Source organism: Ammospiza caudacuta, chromosome 3 (genome assembly GCF_027887145.1).
Source record: "Ammospiza caudacuta isolate bAmmCau1 chromosome 3, bAmmCau1.pri, whole genome shotgun sequence".
Taxonomy (NCBI): domain Eukaryota; kingdom Metazoa; phylum Chordata; class Aves; order Passeriformes; family Passerellidae; genus Ammospiza; species Ammospiza caudacuta.
In genome coordinates this window covers 52,154,163-52,170,312 of record NC_080595.1, presented here as the reverse complement: position 1 = coordinate 52,170,312, position 16,150 = coordinate 52,154,163, and the positions used below count along the sequence as shown (strand labels likewise).

The following is a 16,150-nucleotide window of genomic DNA, read 5'->3' as shown; positions in this document are numbered from 1 at the left end:
TCTCAATGCTTGATTTTCAGGAGAATATGGTAGCAAAAGCTCACCAATTTTACTTTAAACTCAGTCAAAATGCGGTAACTCCTGGGCAGGCAGCTGTAGCTCTGCACATTTTCATGTGAGCCCAAGAGCCAGACAGGAGCACTCACACAGTCCCTCTTCTCTCTGTCTGGGCTAGGAGAAGAAACACCTGTTTTAGTCTTTGAAGGTACCAGAGGTGTCATATGGTCCACACACCTTTGCTGTGCTGTTTTTTGAGATTTCCTGTCAAACTGACACATTACAAGACAAGACATGGGCTGTCACCATTAAAGTGGCTGGTTCCACTTCTATATAGAAATGTGGGTTACGATCCTTTTTGCTATTTGTGAAATTGAGAGACAAAGAGATATGACAAAATGGGCTGCTGGAATAGTCATTTTGTCTTTATTTCCTCATCCATTTTCTAAACAGGCAGTATTATTTCAAAAATTCAGAAATAAAGTCATGGTCAAACCCACAAATACAATAACTTAAATGAACATTTTTCTTTTCAAGATGATTGAAGTATAGGATAAATAAAATATATTATTTTGGACATTCTCCATAAACAGCTCATATCCAATAGTTTCTCCATTAAGCATTCAAAAAATCAATATTTATTACTTAAACTACTCTGTCACTGACTGCATCTTTAGAGGAACAAGTTGCCTGGAAAAAATGAGATTTCATTGAAGAATAAGCTTATAGAAATTATGTTTCTTAATGTTTATGCATCCTTAATCCTCTCTTCTCTCTTGAACTCAATTTATATCAAATTAGTTTCATCTGAGCGGGACTGGAAGCTGTTGGTGCTTAGTTTAGCTAAGGGACCAAGCAGCAATGGAAAACATTAGGGAGCTCCTGAGAAACCATCCTCTGCAGAGTTGCTCTTTGCTCCTACAGAGGAATCTATTGACTTCATTCAGCCCAGAGACAGCCCAGCATTAGCTTCAATGAGCTAAACCCAGCACACACCCACTGCTTGCACAAGCAGAGGCTTTGGCTGTATTGGAAATGTTAATCTGGGTCAACAGCCCAGAGGCTGAGGTGCCAGTCATGCACTCTGCTTATCACACAATTCCTATAGGTCCTGTCTTACCCAGTGGTCACTGGTCAGACTGACTTGGCACCTAAGGGAGCCCCTGTTCAGCACTGCATGGACCAGAGGGGCAAAATGCAGCTTCATCTCAGAGAACTCACTGCCTAGGATAATGTAACAAGCAGTGGTCCTGCCCCACGACAAAGCAAGGCTGCCACAGCTGGAGCTGTGTCCTCTCTCCATGCCACAGCCCAGCATAATCCCAATGTCATGAAAGAATTCAGCTGCAGCCCATAATACTTAACATTAACTAGATGGACAAAGTGCAAATCTTAGTTCACTGCATTAGACATTAGCTTTTTGTTTTTAAACACTGAGTTGAAGAACCAGTTTCCTTCTGGTCCTTCTCATCAATACCACTTGTCTACAGAATTACTACAAAACACTGCAATAATCTAATATCTGCTTAAAATAACTGAGCAGCTTTGATAATGATCTGCTCCATCCTAATCTGAATCTTAATCCAGTCAATATTCATATTTTTTTCTTCTCACTTTTTATTGCCAACTCTATTTCACCTCACGTCTTGTTTAGTCTCTAGCCTAAAACCTCAGCTCCTATAGGCAAGTAGTTAAAAGAAAATCTTGCTTCCCTTTGCAGTTTCTAGGTCTCATAATTGCACCAAAAGGCTTGAAAACATGAACCATGTCAGCTTAAGGAAAGCAAATAAAAACCTCTAAGGCACTTTTTAAACAAAATTCTCATCACTTTTACAAGAAGTTTATAATCTGAAGAGTTGAGGTGGGTGCCTGAGACACAGAAATTTCTAAGTCCTTGAGGTTCAAATGTAAGGATTCCTCTTCACCTTCCTTTTCTTCTTCTGCTTTTCTACTCTTGTATTTGATACGAGGAACGAAGGTGCCCAAATTTCTGGTAGAAATCTTCTTCAGCCCGATTCAGAGCTTCCTCATCTATGTAGACAGCTGGTCTCCGGGCAGCCAAGAAGTACTGCACCTTCCTCAGGCTCCATCCCAGCACGTACCTCAGCCAGCCGCTGACAGCAGCTGTGGACCTGCCCACGCCAGCATTGCAATGCACATAGACAGTGTGTCCGTTCTGCAGCAGCCCGTGCAGCAGGCACACCGCTTGTGGCAACATCTGGATTCTGCCTAAGGTTAAAAACAAGGCACGTTCATTTGCACTGGACAAAGTCAGTTCATGACTGAGATTCTGCCTGCACAGCCTGATGAATTGTGAAATATAATAGCAGACCTGACATATTCCACTTTTTTCTTTCTTTTCTCAAATCACTTTCTAGGCTAAGTTGTTGTTTTTTTCCTTGCAATATAGAATCAGATCACACAAAACTAAAATGCCCCAAGTCTCTTCTAAATATAAATTCTGATAACATCAGATGTGTGTGGCACATTCATTTTCGAAGGAACTGAGACAAGGCAGCACATTATAGAGAACAGCACAATTTACATAGCGTTAAAGTTAGCAAGCCAAAACTGAAATTTCAATTTTTTTAATACCAGAGGTTTGTGAAAGTACCTACAGATTGCTGATTTCCAAAGCATTTTAATGAAGGCCATTAATTCAGTAAGTGAGGAGGGAGGAGGAGCAGAAGAACATTTTACTGTACAACTTAAAATTGTTATGATTTCACTGTGCACTAAGCATACAGTCAAACAACACAGAATAGCCTTTCTCACTCTCAAAGGGATGAACATACCATATTTTCTGACACTTTTCTTCTGGCTATCCTGGGAAACAGAGCTGCAAGCAGCAGACCCCAACTTTTCCTCATGGCACATATGAGCACTGACATTAAGCCCTTTCAGATCCCTGTTCTAAGGTCTCCTGTCTTCCCTGATGTCCTGTTGCTGATATGACAGTTACCTATTTGGGCAGTGTATTTCCCTGTGTTGAAAGCACTCACTTCTGCTGCCAGGCTGCTCACTTGAAAACACACTCACTTTCTAACCTTCTGGTTGGAAACAAGACTTTGAACTGAGCATTCCAACCAAGGACTTAAAAGTACTGGTAACTGATGTTACAGCTCAGGTGCTATGAGTAATTTCAATTAATTGCAATCTATTATATAAATGTTGCTATGGAGTTTCATCAGACTGGGATACTACACTTAAAGAAAAAGTGGTTTTGGGGAGGGGAACAGCAGACACACAGCACTGCCTCTCCATTTTTAATCAGCAAAGGTGGCAAGCTGCCCTGCTCTGCAAACCTGCAGTCTTTCACCTACACAGCATACTTTCATTATGTAGGCTGAACTCAAGCTGAAAGTAAAAACAGTCAAGCAGTTATTGATGTCAGATGGCTTTAAACACAAACACAAATAATACTGCCAGACACAAAGTACTTCAGCTGGCCTCTCTGCCTACAAGAAAATATGAATCATTTGTTAAAGACAACACACAAAGAAACTATACCTTGTGTTCCAGCTTTATTTTCATGCAAAATGTGCACAGAACTCCTCTCCCTCACAGCTGTCATGAAAGTGACAGATTATTAACTCCAACTGTTTGTTGCTATTAATTTACTGCAAGAGTGACATGAGCATTACCTTCAGTGCTCATGTCTGCAGTTGGCAGCCAGACATAGGCAAGACCTTCTTCCTTATACAGTTTCATGAGGATTTCGGGGCTCATGGGTTCTGGGTAGCGGTTGCAGCCCCAGGAATTTTGAACAATGTCAGATTCAGTCTGGAAGTTCATCACAGCTGTGACACCCAGCTCATGCTTCAGCTTGATGGTCACATGCTCCAGCTGCCGAGGACAGCTTCCCAGCCAGATGTTTGGCAGAATCCTAGCGTTGAGAAAAGAGTGGGGTTGATTACAGTATCTTAAGGAAACTGCCAAGTTCAGCAGTGCTCCTGTTCCAAACCTGCTCGACGTCATCACACAAACACCGCTAAGCACAGACTTTTCACGTCAGGCAGTAAGAAACTTCTTGTTTCATTACAACTTATTTTGTTCCAGTTGAGTTGGTGATGTCTGACACTGGGGATCAAGCTCCCAGACTACACCAAAGAGCCAGATGTGCTGAGAAAAAATTTCAGAGCACAGTTATAGCACAGGTCTCCAACACATCATTTATCACTAAGCTTGAAGTAGAAGCTTACTAACATCAGGAATTCAAATGAAAAAATTCTGAAGATTCATGCAATTTGCACACACACAGAGAAAAAAACCCAACAACAACAAAAAACCCAAACAAACAAAAAAAATACCACCAAAAACCAAAAACAACAAAACAACTTAAAGAATTCACATTATCCAAATCTGCATTACTTTAGTAATAAGTCAAACTGAAAGAAGTCTTCCAACTCTTTCGCTACCACTATAATGAGGGAAGTAGGGAAAAAAGCATTTTGAACAGCTCTTCTGTGATGAAACTTGAAAATTAATGAGTCATTCTCTTCTAATTTTTCTCTGATATCTTGGAGGCTAGTGGAAATCAAATACAGAATAACAACACATGTATAGCTTCCCTCAAGGGCTGAAGGACCAGAAATTTTTCAGGAAAACAAGGTTTATGTAGGATGGGAAAGTAGCAGAAATATGGTTGTTTATCTACATCAAACTTCAAGACTTCTATGGTTTTCCCATTGCTAATTGTCATAAAACTGTTGTATACTTCAACAGATGTTGACATTATAAACTGAATACTTAGAAACTTGTTTTCAAATGAGGGGTTTTAATATGCACATGCAATTAAACTGATGGCATCTACAATGGGTTATTCAGATGCTGAAATTATTAGTGATATACTTTAATTTCTTTATGCTTCCATTGACTTCAATTTTGAACATGTAATCTACAAGCTAAACAAAATACCCCTGCATTTAACATAAAACTATGCAAACCTTATTAATTGCAACAAATCTGTAGCACTACTAACTACAAACTTAGCAAACACTATTACATGCAAATCTACAACAAAAGCAAGATCCTCAAAAATAAAACATCTGCCATGCATGCCTTATGTTCTTTCCCAATTTTAACCTCAGCAACAAATAAGGAAATTTTTAATGTTTTTTCTCAGGAGCCTATAAAGCACTCTTAAATCATCAGGTAGCTATTTCCATTTTACTGTTCACAGTAATAGGTACTAACATTTAATTAAGACTTGTAATTGACTGTCATTATTAAATCCTACTATATTAGTACTGCAATATTATCAAAAATAAAAATTCAGATCCAAGAAGAACTAATTATTATTGTATCCTGCTTGTAATTATTGTTATTGTTCTAACAATAATTGTTATTATTGTTTTCATGGTGAGTTGCATACTAGCCACACAAATACAGCCTTTGGCCCTGACAGCCCCTGTTTCAATGGGACAAAACACTTGATCTCAATACGTGGTAACTGAGACCAATTTAAACAAATATATTACATAGCAAATCACCATTTCAACCATGTTCCAACAGTGAGATCACTTGAAAAGATTTGACTTCGTTTTTGTTTCACATACATGTTCAAGAATTGCCCAAGATCCAACATCCCAGCTCAAGCATTCCCGCTGATCAGAGGGATGGGTGACGCTCCACTGCAACAACTCCTTCACTGCCCCCCTTCCCACGTGCTCCACAGCAACCCCCATCCCAATCTGAGTGAGTGACTGCTGTCAGGAACCTGCCACAGGAACCTGCCACCATGATCAGGGCATTTCAAGGTGCTCAGTGTGAGCTACAGAGCCCTAAAAGAGGCTGACAAATGGCTGGAGATGAGCAATGGCCACAAAGCTCCATTCCCGGGACAGAGAAATGGCAGTATCACTAATAACTTGTGACAATATGAGGATATTATTTCAAGAACAAGAACATTAGTACCCTTCCTTCAAAGGCTTTCCTGGAGACTCATACATATGTAATTCATTTGATACTTTGTGAAACATCTAATGCACTAAATTACCTTGATGTGAGGAAAAAATGTGTGTTTTCTAGGATTTGATTAAATTTAAAGTGACTAAAGCATTCCTAAGATAAATAAAATTCTGAGTAGTACTCTTGCTTACTGGTAAACCAATGCTATATAATTTTTTCCCAATGATTTTCTAATGGATGAACATCACAGCTGTGCTATCTGCAAGACCCCTGGGATACAGACCATTTGTTTATTTTGTTCGTGCAGCCTAACAGGTCTTGTACATGACAATACCTCCTCTATTGCACAATACTAATTGCATTTATTGAACAATCTGAATTTTTATCATTGTCTTTCCCCACAATTAACTAAACTAGTGGAGACACTAGAGAATGACCTAAGAGATGTATTTAGGACAGGTAATTCTTCTGAATTAATTTTATTATCAGGTCCTAAAGTTTAGCCTTTGAGAGGATCAAGATGTAGCCTTGACCTTGGTCTACAAGCCCTTTATCTACCCACCTACAAACAACTGTAATTCTTGGTCTTGCTGGCCAAGGCTTAACCACCCTTTTACCATGCAGAAAACAATACTGCAGAGCTGTCCTATCAGCCAATTTATGTAAAAGTTCTAGGATAATCCTACTGCCCAGTACCTATATCCCTATTTGGCTTTATTTAGTTCAAACCTTACCTTTTTCTGACATCAGAAGGAAGGAATAAAAGGGGTTGGTGCATATTGGAGTACAGAGACTAATGGAGTGTTTAGCAGCTCTATTTTATATATAGATTTTTTTGATAGCCCTACTGAGGGTTTCACTATGCTAAGGATCAGGAAAACATACATACTGAACCAAGAATGTGGTAATTTCTTTTTTTACATCTCTTTCCTTAATGATACAACTTTTAGTTATATGATGATATAACTTTTAGTTATGTCATTAAGTTAATCATTAATGCCCTTCTTTAAGTTGCCACTGAATTTCAGTAGGTAGCTAGATTTTAGCCACAAGACCATTTGGCATGGGAAAGTTCTTTTATGTTCCCCTCTAAACTGCCAAGTTACAGTGCTCTGAGCTCTCTGACAGCCAGTGCTTTCCAGCTCACATGTATGCGTATTCCAGCAGCAGATTATGTGATCCCTGAGCACATCAAAAATATTAGGAAATTATTAGTGATCAATAGACCTTTAATCCTTTCAGCTGAACCCCTTTGATGTTCCCAAAATATCAAAAAAGGATGGGGTTTTAGCAAAATTCTACTTGAAACTTTGCTTTCATATAAAAATGGCACTTTGTCATTGTACATCTTTACTCTCTGCATCAAGGATAATAAACCATGTTTGGCTCCAGAAGACATGGTCAATTCAGAGACAGTTTATCAATGAAGAAATCACCTAGAGTGATTTAAACATCAACACTATTTAGTGATCTTCTGAGATTAAGTCTTGAAGATTGTCTATAAGCCCTTTTTTATAGGTAATTTCTGTCAGCTACTTTCAGCCTGCCCTACACTTCAGTTCCCCACCAGGATTCAATATTTGCCTACCTTAAGGGGACTTTTAGGGGTCCAGTGGATGAATTAATGCGAGAAGCTTGAGGTTGTGGTAACAAGGACTGAATGTTAGGAAAATGTTATTCAGTTTATTTTTACAGAACCCAGACAGAAGGCTGACATATTTAAAAACTACTTTTTGATTTATAATCTGAGAACACCAACAATTATTTATCATTACCCCTGACTAAATATGGAACACCCTGCAAACACTGGTACATTTCTTTTCCAGCACACTTAAGTTATTTTTAATGATGTAGACATATATTGTGTTTGTTGGCTTCCCGCCAGGACCCTGCACAGTCTGGATTAAAATGACAATTCAGAGTGAATTATATATAACATTGTTATATTATATACAACAATTCAGAGTGAATACATCTAAAATACCAAATGCATTCAATTTAATCAAAGTGTATGCAAATGTTCTTCCCCATCCCTAAGGAGGAAATGAGTCTGAGGCAGTGAAAAATTAGCATTGTGAATTTTTGTTTTAATGGTGCAGAATAATTGTCAGGCTGGTTCACAAAGCATCATACACCATACCTCTCAGCCTTAGTACAGTACCAAACCAGCCCAGCAACTGTAATTGTAGGGATGTGATTTCCAGGGAAGGTGACCTGACCTAGGGGAAGACAGCAGGCCACTGCATCAGGCAGTCAGCTCTTCCTCCATGACACCAATGTCTACTCTGCCTCTTCAGCATACCCAGTTTTACTTTTGCTAATAATGCTTTGAGAAAAACAGATCCTAAATTGAAATTTCCTTAAAATGCAGAGTTGCAAGCTGGGTTGACTCGGGTACTGCATCCAGATCTGAGCAATCATCAGTGTGCTAGGAGAAGGCATCTTAGAATGCACCCTAAAATTAATCAACCCTCTAAGAGTTACAGTTCTTATAGAAAAGGATAGGATTTGGCACTTTAGGAACACATTTCATAAGAATATCCATCAAGTACTGACCGGTGTTCTTTTATCCTGATAGTTGCCAGCTTTAATCAAAAGAGATGACTTTGCAAAACTAAGGAAAAATTGCAGGGTATTTTTCATTGTTATTGGCAACAATGATCTATCAATGATTCCATTTGTTTATACCAGTGATATTTTTGACCAAGGTCCAGTCTATTATATTAAATGAAAAGTGATTGATTGAATCATCCCCAGTGCCAGGTGAAGCGGTAGCCTGTGTTAAAGCTTGCACTCCACTTTTCTACACTAGACTTCCCTAGATCCCATTAAGCATCTGATGACAGTGAGATAAGTACTAAAATACACATATAACAAAACAAAGCCATTTAGCTGAAGCAACAAACAAAATAATGATTAAACTGACTCTATCTTTCCTCCAGACTCTTATTTCCTAGTAAGGTATAGTGTGCAACCTCAGCTACATGGAACTTGCAGTAAAACTTCTGCATTCCCAGAAGAACAACATATATAATTCAGTCAATTTACCCTCAGAATTTTGTGTTGCTCTAGGCATACAGAGTGGGTTTTTTGCACAAATGTAGTGCTATTACCCTGGTACCACTAGAAGCAAGCAGCCCAAAGGGAATATAGGCCTGAAGTACAGCTCCGTTACAGATGATTTTTGTAGCACTTGAACTGCTAGAGACTGTTTGCAATTACACTGCATTCCTGTTTCCTCCCCTGATGGCATTGGAGTAGGAACTCGTTCAGAATTTCTATAAGGTGGGTTTTTAATCAAAAATTATGATCTGTCTGAACCAAAAGCTTCATAGAAGTTTTCAACTTTCAGCCAAATTTAAACTAGTTCAGAGACCAGATGTCTGTTCCCTGTCTCACATGACACAAAAAGAGATTTCCAGAAGTATTGCTTTGGGCACATTCAAAGTGAGAATATAGGAAATCCTCAGCTACAGCTGAGATGCTCTTTCATCTTTTCTGTATTCTCTGCCCTGTGACAAGGCACATCACTTTAAATGGCAATACCACTGGATTATGATGACCCAGAACTATCATCCTCTATGTGCTCCTTCTTTTGCCTGTGGCATCCTTCTAACAACATGTAGCAGCTTATTCATAGGTCTGTGTGTGCCTTCCCTGAAGTACCAAATTAGACATCTCTCTTCCAAGCCTTCCTTGTTCTTTTCTCTGAACCTGTGACAGTGAGCACTTCCTAGAAATCAGATGAGGTTCCTGTACTTTTGTCAGAGCAATCTGGAAACACTGCTTAGATTGCTGTCTAATGCCCTGAAATGCATTCACAGACAGAGAAGAATTTTCAAATTACCAAATTCTCTTCTCCGTTGGAAGATCTGAGCATGTTCAAATATTCTTTGATATGTAGAAAACACACTGATTACTATCCTCACCTCTGAAAAAAATGTATTTTGTCCAATATGAATAGCGCAGTTACAGGTCATAGACACACCTTCTTTGTGTCTCCGTAATGGACACAAAGAACAGATTATTTCCTTCCACTCTGTAAAACCCTTTTACTTCTCTCTAAGTTACTAACACATTCCAACACATCTTTGCATTCTTCACACACACACACACACGCCATATATTCAGAGCATCTGATCACTCTTGCTTGCCTTTGGACTCACTCTCTTTTTGAATGTTATGCCCAGTACTGAAAAGAGTACATTTCTGAGAAGAGCCAACAATTATTTATCATTTACTTACTTCTTGTGCTTCAAAGGCTTTATCCCTCTTTCAAGTCCCCTGGCAGTTCTTCTACAGCATGTCATTGCTGACCTATATTCAACATGGGATTCCTTTTTCAAGTTAACATCTTTCCAAACAGATGAACCTACTCAACAAGGAGAGACCAAAGTTTGCCCAAACCATTATTAGTTTCAATTGCCAGTGGTGTCAAAATAAACTAAATGAATATGCAGCAAAAGAGCAGATGAGATTCACAGTTAATGAATGCATCTCTGCAATATGTCTTGGAATAAATAATCTCATATGCACATCACTGTATTTTAAGCTAACTATAATCAAATGGAAAGGGAAACAGTACCTGCTTCTAGTGACACTTGGTGAAAGCATTGCTTTATAAAGAGATCAAAGTGGAAATATGAGCCTGTACCAAGAAGTGAACTAAAAGTAACAAAAAATGCATAGTAATGGTCTAAAAAATCACTCTGTCCACTCAAACTTTGAACTTTTTACTAACATTTTGTTGTATCAAGAAAGATACAGAAAAATGAAAAATATTAAATATCAATTCAGTAGATTTCTTGTGAAAATACTTTCAAATGAGGGCAGCCTAAGGATTTAACATCCTTAAGAGGGAATTTCCCCTTGTTTAAAGTTCATATGTATGAAAAGGCCAAATCAACTGGCTTTATCTAAATAAAAGACATAAAGAATATAAATAAAGAATATTTATAAAGAATATAAATTCCATATAGCTTCACCTATAAAGTAACTACCAAGAGATGAGAAAAATGGCAAAATTTTAAAAATAATTTTTTAGCCTTGTGTCTTCCTCCAAAATATGGACAGCATGGACAGATACCAAAACAGAGTCCCTTGTTTGGTCTTGCACAGGAATTCTGGTTTTTCTATAGTCTGTTTAAACAAAGGACAGAAAGATCTCTCAGCAAAATGCCTCCTTGCCAATGAAATAATTATGTGGGACTGGGGGGTTATGACACTGACATTTCATTGCCTATTGCAGAGGGCACAAGGCTAAATGATGTGATCTTAATCCCTTCTCCTGTCGATTTACTGATAAAGTCTCCTTGCAGAAGACGAACTGACGGACCCTTCTCGATGAGAGGCCTGACTTAAGCAGGATTGACTGGGAACAGTCAGATGCACTTCATTTCCCAGCACAGAGTCAAGCAGTAGTAGCCAGAGCAGGAGAGCAAGGTTTGATGATGCTATGGTCTGACTCCAAGATAGAATAAACAGGCTTGATAAGATCACTCTTATCAAGAAAGATGGAATAAATGTCCATAACCTTAGCAGAAGCCACCAGAGAAAAGCCCTGATTCATGATAAAACTATATCTTACTGAAATGACACAGCTGCAGACCTTGTAGAAACTACTTATATTCTTGAACAAAAAATTGCTCTTACCTAAATGTCAAATGTAGAAGGAGCACAAGTCATTGCTTATAAATTTGTTCTGCTTTACCACTGAAAGAGTGCAGTTTATTGTGAAGTTAAGATTTCTACCTCAGGGCTTTAAATGAGGAGAATTAAACAGGCTACAATGTAGTTCCAAGGATTTTTTTACTTCTCCTTCTTATTTGGAACTCTGATGAAAAGCAATTAAGGTCTGGCAAATTTTCTACTTAGATGTAATTTGAACTACTTATCTAGCCTCTCACATGGGAGCAGACTTGGAATGTAGAAAGAAACACCTGCTTTTATCACTTTAGAACAACACTTTGTCAGCTTAGCAATATGCAAAATTTCTCAAGCCCTTGAATTCTGAGTCTTATGCTTAATACTATCTTACTTATTCCATGTTCACAAATCTGTGGCATAAAACTACCTCATTTACTGATATGCCAAGCAAATAAGCCATTAAGGTTTGACCCCAAGCTGACAATGTGCTAAAAATAAAGCAGGTAAGAATAACATCAAACCTGTAACTGGAATACAGTATTACCCAGACTGCAAAGTCGTTCCTGTGTTGCGCAGCCCTCAGGTTCTGCTGTCTTAGGAAAGGATTTCCATAGCGTCAGTGTGATGGTACAAAAGGGTTTGATTGTGCTCCCTTTACCCACCAAACTGCTTTACAGCAGGCACCACAGTGCCTTGAGGTTTTGAGACACTGAGCAACTGTGGCCATGCCTAAGCACAGCCCAGCTCTTCGCACTCACAACCTTCTGGTGCATTCCATGTGTGCTTCAGGATTGTCCGCGGCTTTGAAGTCACCAGGGGTACAGGATAGAAAGATCCACGTGAGAAGAATTAAAGTCACATAAGACTTTAGTCTATAGAGCCACAAAATTTTCTCTTTATGGCCCATTTTCCCCTTCCACAGCAATCCCAAACATTCCCTTACAAGGAACATAAGAGCTTTATTAGAAGAAACTCCCAAAAAACATCTCATAATAAGAAATGCAGAGATTGAGAACATTCCTAACATCCTATACCCTGCCAAAGCAGGGAACTTATTTGATAAAAACATGTAGACAACTGGGAAGTAAATCACATCCCATGCTGCAAAAATGACAATAGTATTTGGCTAAGTAGTAGCACTATGCTTGAAAGTCACAAAATAATCCTTCTGTTGCATTCAGTACTCATAGACCATCATCAGGAAAAATGGGATGAAGGAAGAGAAACAGAGAGCTGGAGAGCCCAGCAGAGAGTGCCAGAACAATCAGAGTTCTAGAAGACAAGTTTTCAGAGAAAAGACTGAAAGATCCAAGGACTAATATCAGAATGAACATATTGAGATATTCCAAAGTCAACCACTCTGATTCTGGGAAAAAAGGAGTTTCCAAGCATATATTAAAGGGCTATAGAGAGGCAGGATACTAATTTGTTCTCCAAGTCTTCTGTGGAGAGAACAAGAAGAAATTAACTTGAATTGCACTAGGAAGACTTAAATTGAGATTAGTAAAGCTTTTTAATGGTTGGAATAGTGAGGTAATTGAATGGGAGAGTAACAGGCCTGTAGAGTCTCATCACTAAGATGAGATCATATTTTAGATCAGGCTGGATAAACCTGAAATGATTTAAATGTAATTGAGATTAAGTTGGGGCAAGGAAATGGACTGGATATTTTCTGAGGTCTCTTTGAGCCTATGATCTATGATACTATAATCATAAACTTTAATTTCCATTTCTGGAAGCACTACCTATATTCATTTATCAAGTTCCATCTTGAAATAATTTAGGTTCCTTGTCCTTCCTGCCCTATTTGAAAGGTCGTGCCAGAATTCAGATGTCTTTCCTTTGATGACAGAAACCTTGTTCTAATTTACACTCTGAATTCATTCAGAAGCAATTAATATCCATTTCATCTTAAAGAAGGTTTAATTTCAATAATTCTTCTTCCTCCTTTGTAGTAATTCCTGAATGTCTTTTACAAATAGTAATAGATCCTCTTTCTTAGTCTTCATTAAACTATGCTGTCTATCCCAGGAGCAGTCAAACTATGGTAGCAGAAACCAATTTATTTAGTTTCAACTCCAGTGGCATAAAAGTTGCACATCCTGTGGAAACCACTCTCATTCATTGCATGTGTGTTCTCCAGATACAACAATAGATTAAATTTGTCTAATTTTGTCTCTAAACTAAGCTCACATACTCCAGTAAGTCCAGTAGAATTGCTGTTATCAACCTTGTAGTACATTCAAACCTATACAGTGAAATGACGCACAAAATAAACTCTTTTTCCTTCTTCACTTCATTCCATCAACAAGCTTAAAGCAAAATAATTTATCTCTTATACTTTTTTTATAATCTATTTTGTCTCTGGTCTAAATATGATCCAAAGTAATGTGGTCACCCAAGACTTCACCTACACAGCCAGAACTGAAATATGGAAGATTAAATGTTATTCTCCCTGTATTCAAAGTGAAATATTTTATGTCACATTTTTCTATGTATTTCTACTGTGAAGATAAGAAAGTAATGATCCACAAGCACACCAATGCCTTGTAGGATGGGGTGTCCAGATCTAGCCTTACAGGACTTTGCCAGAATTTCTTTTCAAACCTACACACAAGTTTCAATGAATGCCTAAGGAGCACACTGTATGCAGAAGAAAGCAAAATTTGCTTTTGTAAGAAATGACTCTTCTTGCACTTTCATTTTATAAACATTCTCTGAAAGCAGACAGTGTGCCAATTACAGAAATACAGCCTGAGAAGAGAATCAGGTTCCAGGCTTGTACTGAACAACCTGGAAAGGAAAGGACTCCTCCATTGGCTTGTGAGCATTAATGCCTAAATGCTCCAATTAAAGAATCTTGTCTGATGCAGCCATGGTTGCCAGTGGTTACTTCCTACATATGTCTCTGTTAGACTGCCAACATTCCCATTTGTTTTGAATTAGAATGAATACCCGGAAACACAAGAACAACAGGCTGCTAAACTCAGCCAGACAGCAATAAACCATGAATTCCTTGGCATTAGGAATGAGAATTTCTAACATTAATGCTTGGCAATGGGAATGATGCCACTGCTGGCACCTGTAAGTTAAATCATCTCAACAAAATTGACTCAAACTGCTACAAATGAACTTTAGGTTAATGCCCAAGAAGATTCGGGAATCATTAATAAAAATATATTTTGTGTTCTTTCAGAGTTTACCTATTAGCAGCTACTTAGGAATCTAGACTGGGAAAACAATAAAAGATAGATCCAGTTTTCAAAATGTAGCATTTCAGATCCAATGGAAATAAATTCAAATGCTTCAGAAACAAGTACATATTAATGAAAATTGCATAATTGCAAAGCACAGATTATTGCTAGGTGGCCTTGTGATCCACATGGAAGCATATGCACATGTACAAAATAATGGAATCTCTCAGAACTCCAACAGTCAGAGAAAGATGTACATTCATCCCTTGTGGTACCATCTGCAAACAGCCTTGATGAGCTCTGTATCTGTGTTCATTCCAGAATTTATCCAGAATTTCTAAACACACATCAGTTCATTTATTTGCGTTTTAAAGAGGGAAAAATATGTACTTGAACAGCACAGGCTGGGGGAAACATCTTAGAAATATGGAGAAAAATGGAATTAACCACACCACATCAGTTACATAAACATCTAAAATAAGGTGTTCTCACAGGAAAGCCAAATCAAAGGAATAACCTGTGTATAGTGCTACCATAAAAAATTGTCAGAAAACTTCATTTTAGATAATGTACCTGTTTCTAGATTCTAAACATAAGATTAATAACCCTGGTGGATGAGCAGCCAACATCAAATGTTGAGGCTGGGATGGTACTAGAAGAACCAGAAGAACCTATGCATATCTTTTAACTCAAAACTACAAAGTATAGTGGAATGTCTTGAAGAAGTCTAGGATGACAAAATGGAAAAATATCATGAGAGTTAAATTTATGAATAATCAATGCTGCAGTTTTTATTGGAGCACAAAAACTGACATGAATTACCAGGGGTTCTCTATTTTTTAAATATGTCTCTTTCTTTTTCTTTCAGTCTTCTTTCTTTTCCTAGCAGTATCACTGAACCTGCTTGGAAATTGAAATTTCCAAGCATTTGAACAAATACTCCAAAGTGATCTACTGTTACTAAAGTTTGCTTAAATGTGTTTACATTATCAACTGAAGCTTGACTTTGTACATTTGTTAAACATTTGTTAAACATACTGGATAACCTTATTACCAAGACTAAAGATATATTTGAGAAGATTTTCGCCTTTTATCTCACCAGACTGAAGGAACTCATTGTTATAAGGAAGCTGAGAAATTCAGTCTTCTGCAGTGAAAGCAGTATTTAACATTCTTTAGGACTGGTCTGCACACAGCCAACCCCCCAGCTGGACCACAGAAAGAAGGAGCATTAGAGAAATTATTTTGTTAGGGAAGCTGCATATCCTCCTTATCAGATCATCACCTTGGGAAAATGAAGGCACTGGATAGATCTGTTCTGAAGCGCTTTTAAAAGGCAGTCCCAGAGAGGTTAGTTAAATCAAAAAATAATAATTAAAAAAGAAATGGCTCTAGAAGCCCAC

At 38.0% G+C, this 16,150-nt stretch overlaps 1 protein-coding gene across 1 annotated transcript in view; it reads right to left on the bottom strand.

Moving 5' to 3' along the window:
- Positions 1-401: 401 nt before the first annotated feature.
- The window catches only part of EPM2A (EPM2A glucan phosphatase, laforin), a 35,861-nt gene continuing 20,112 nt past the window's right edge, over positions 402-16,150 (bottom strand). The window contains exons 3-4 of the mRNA XM_058802401.1: positions 3,642-3,883; positions 402-2,226 (exon numbers count right to left, since the gene is read on the bottom strand). Of these exons, the coding sequence (XP_058658384.1) occupies positions 1,946-2,226; positions 3,642-3,883 (523 nt within the window). The 3' untranslated portion in view covers positions 402-1,945. The remainder of the gene's footprint in view (positions 2,227-3,641; positions 3,884-16,150) is intronic.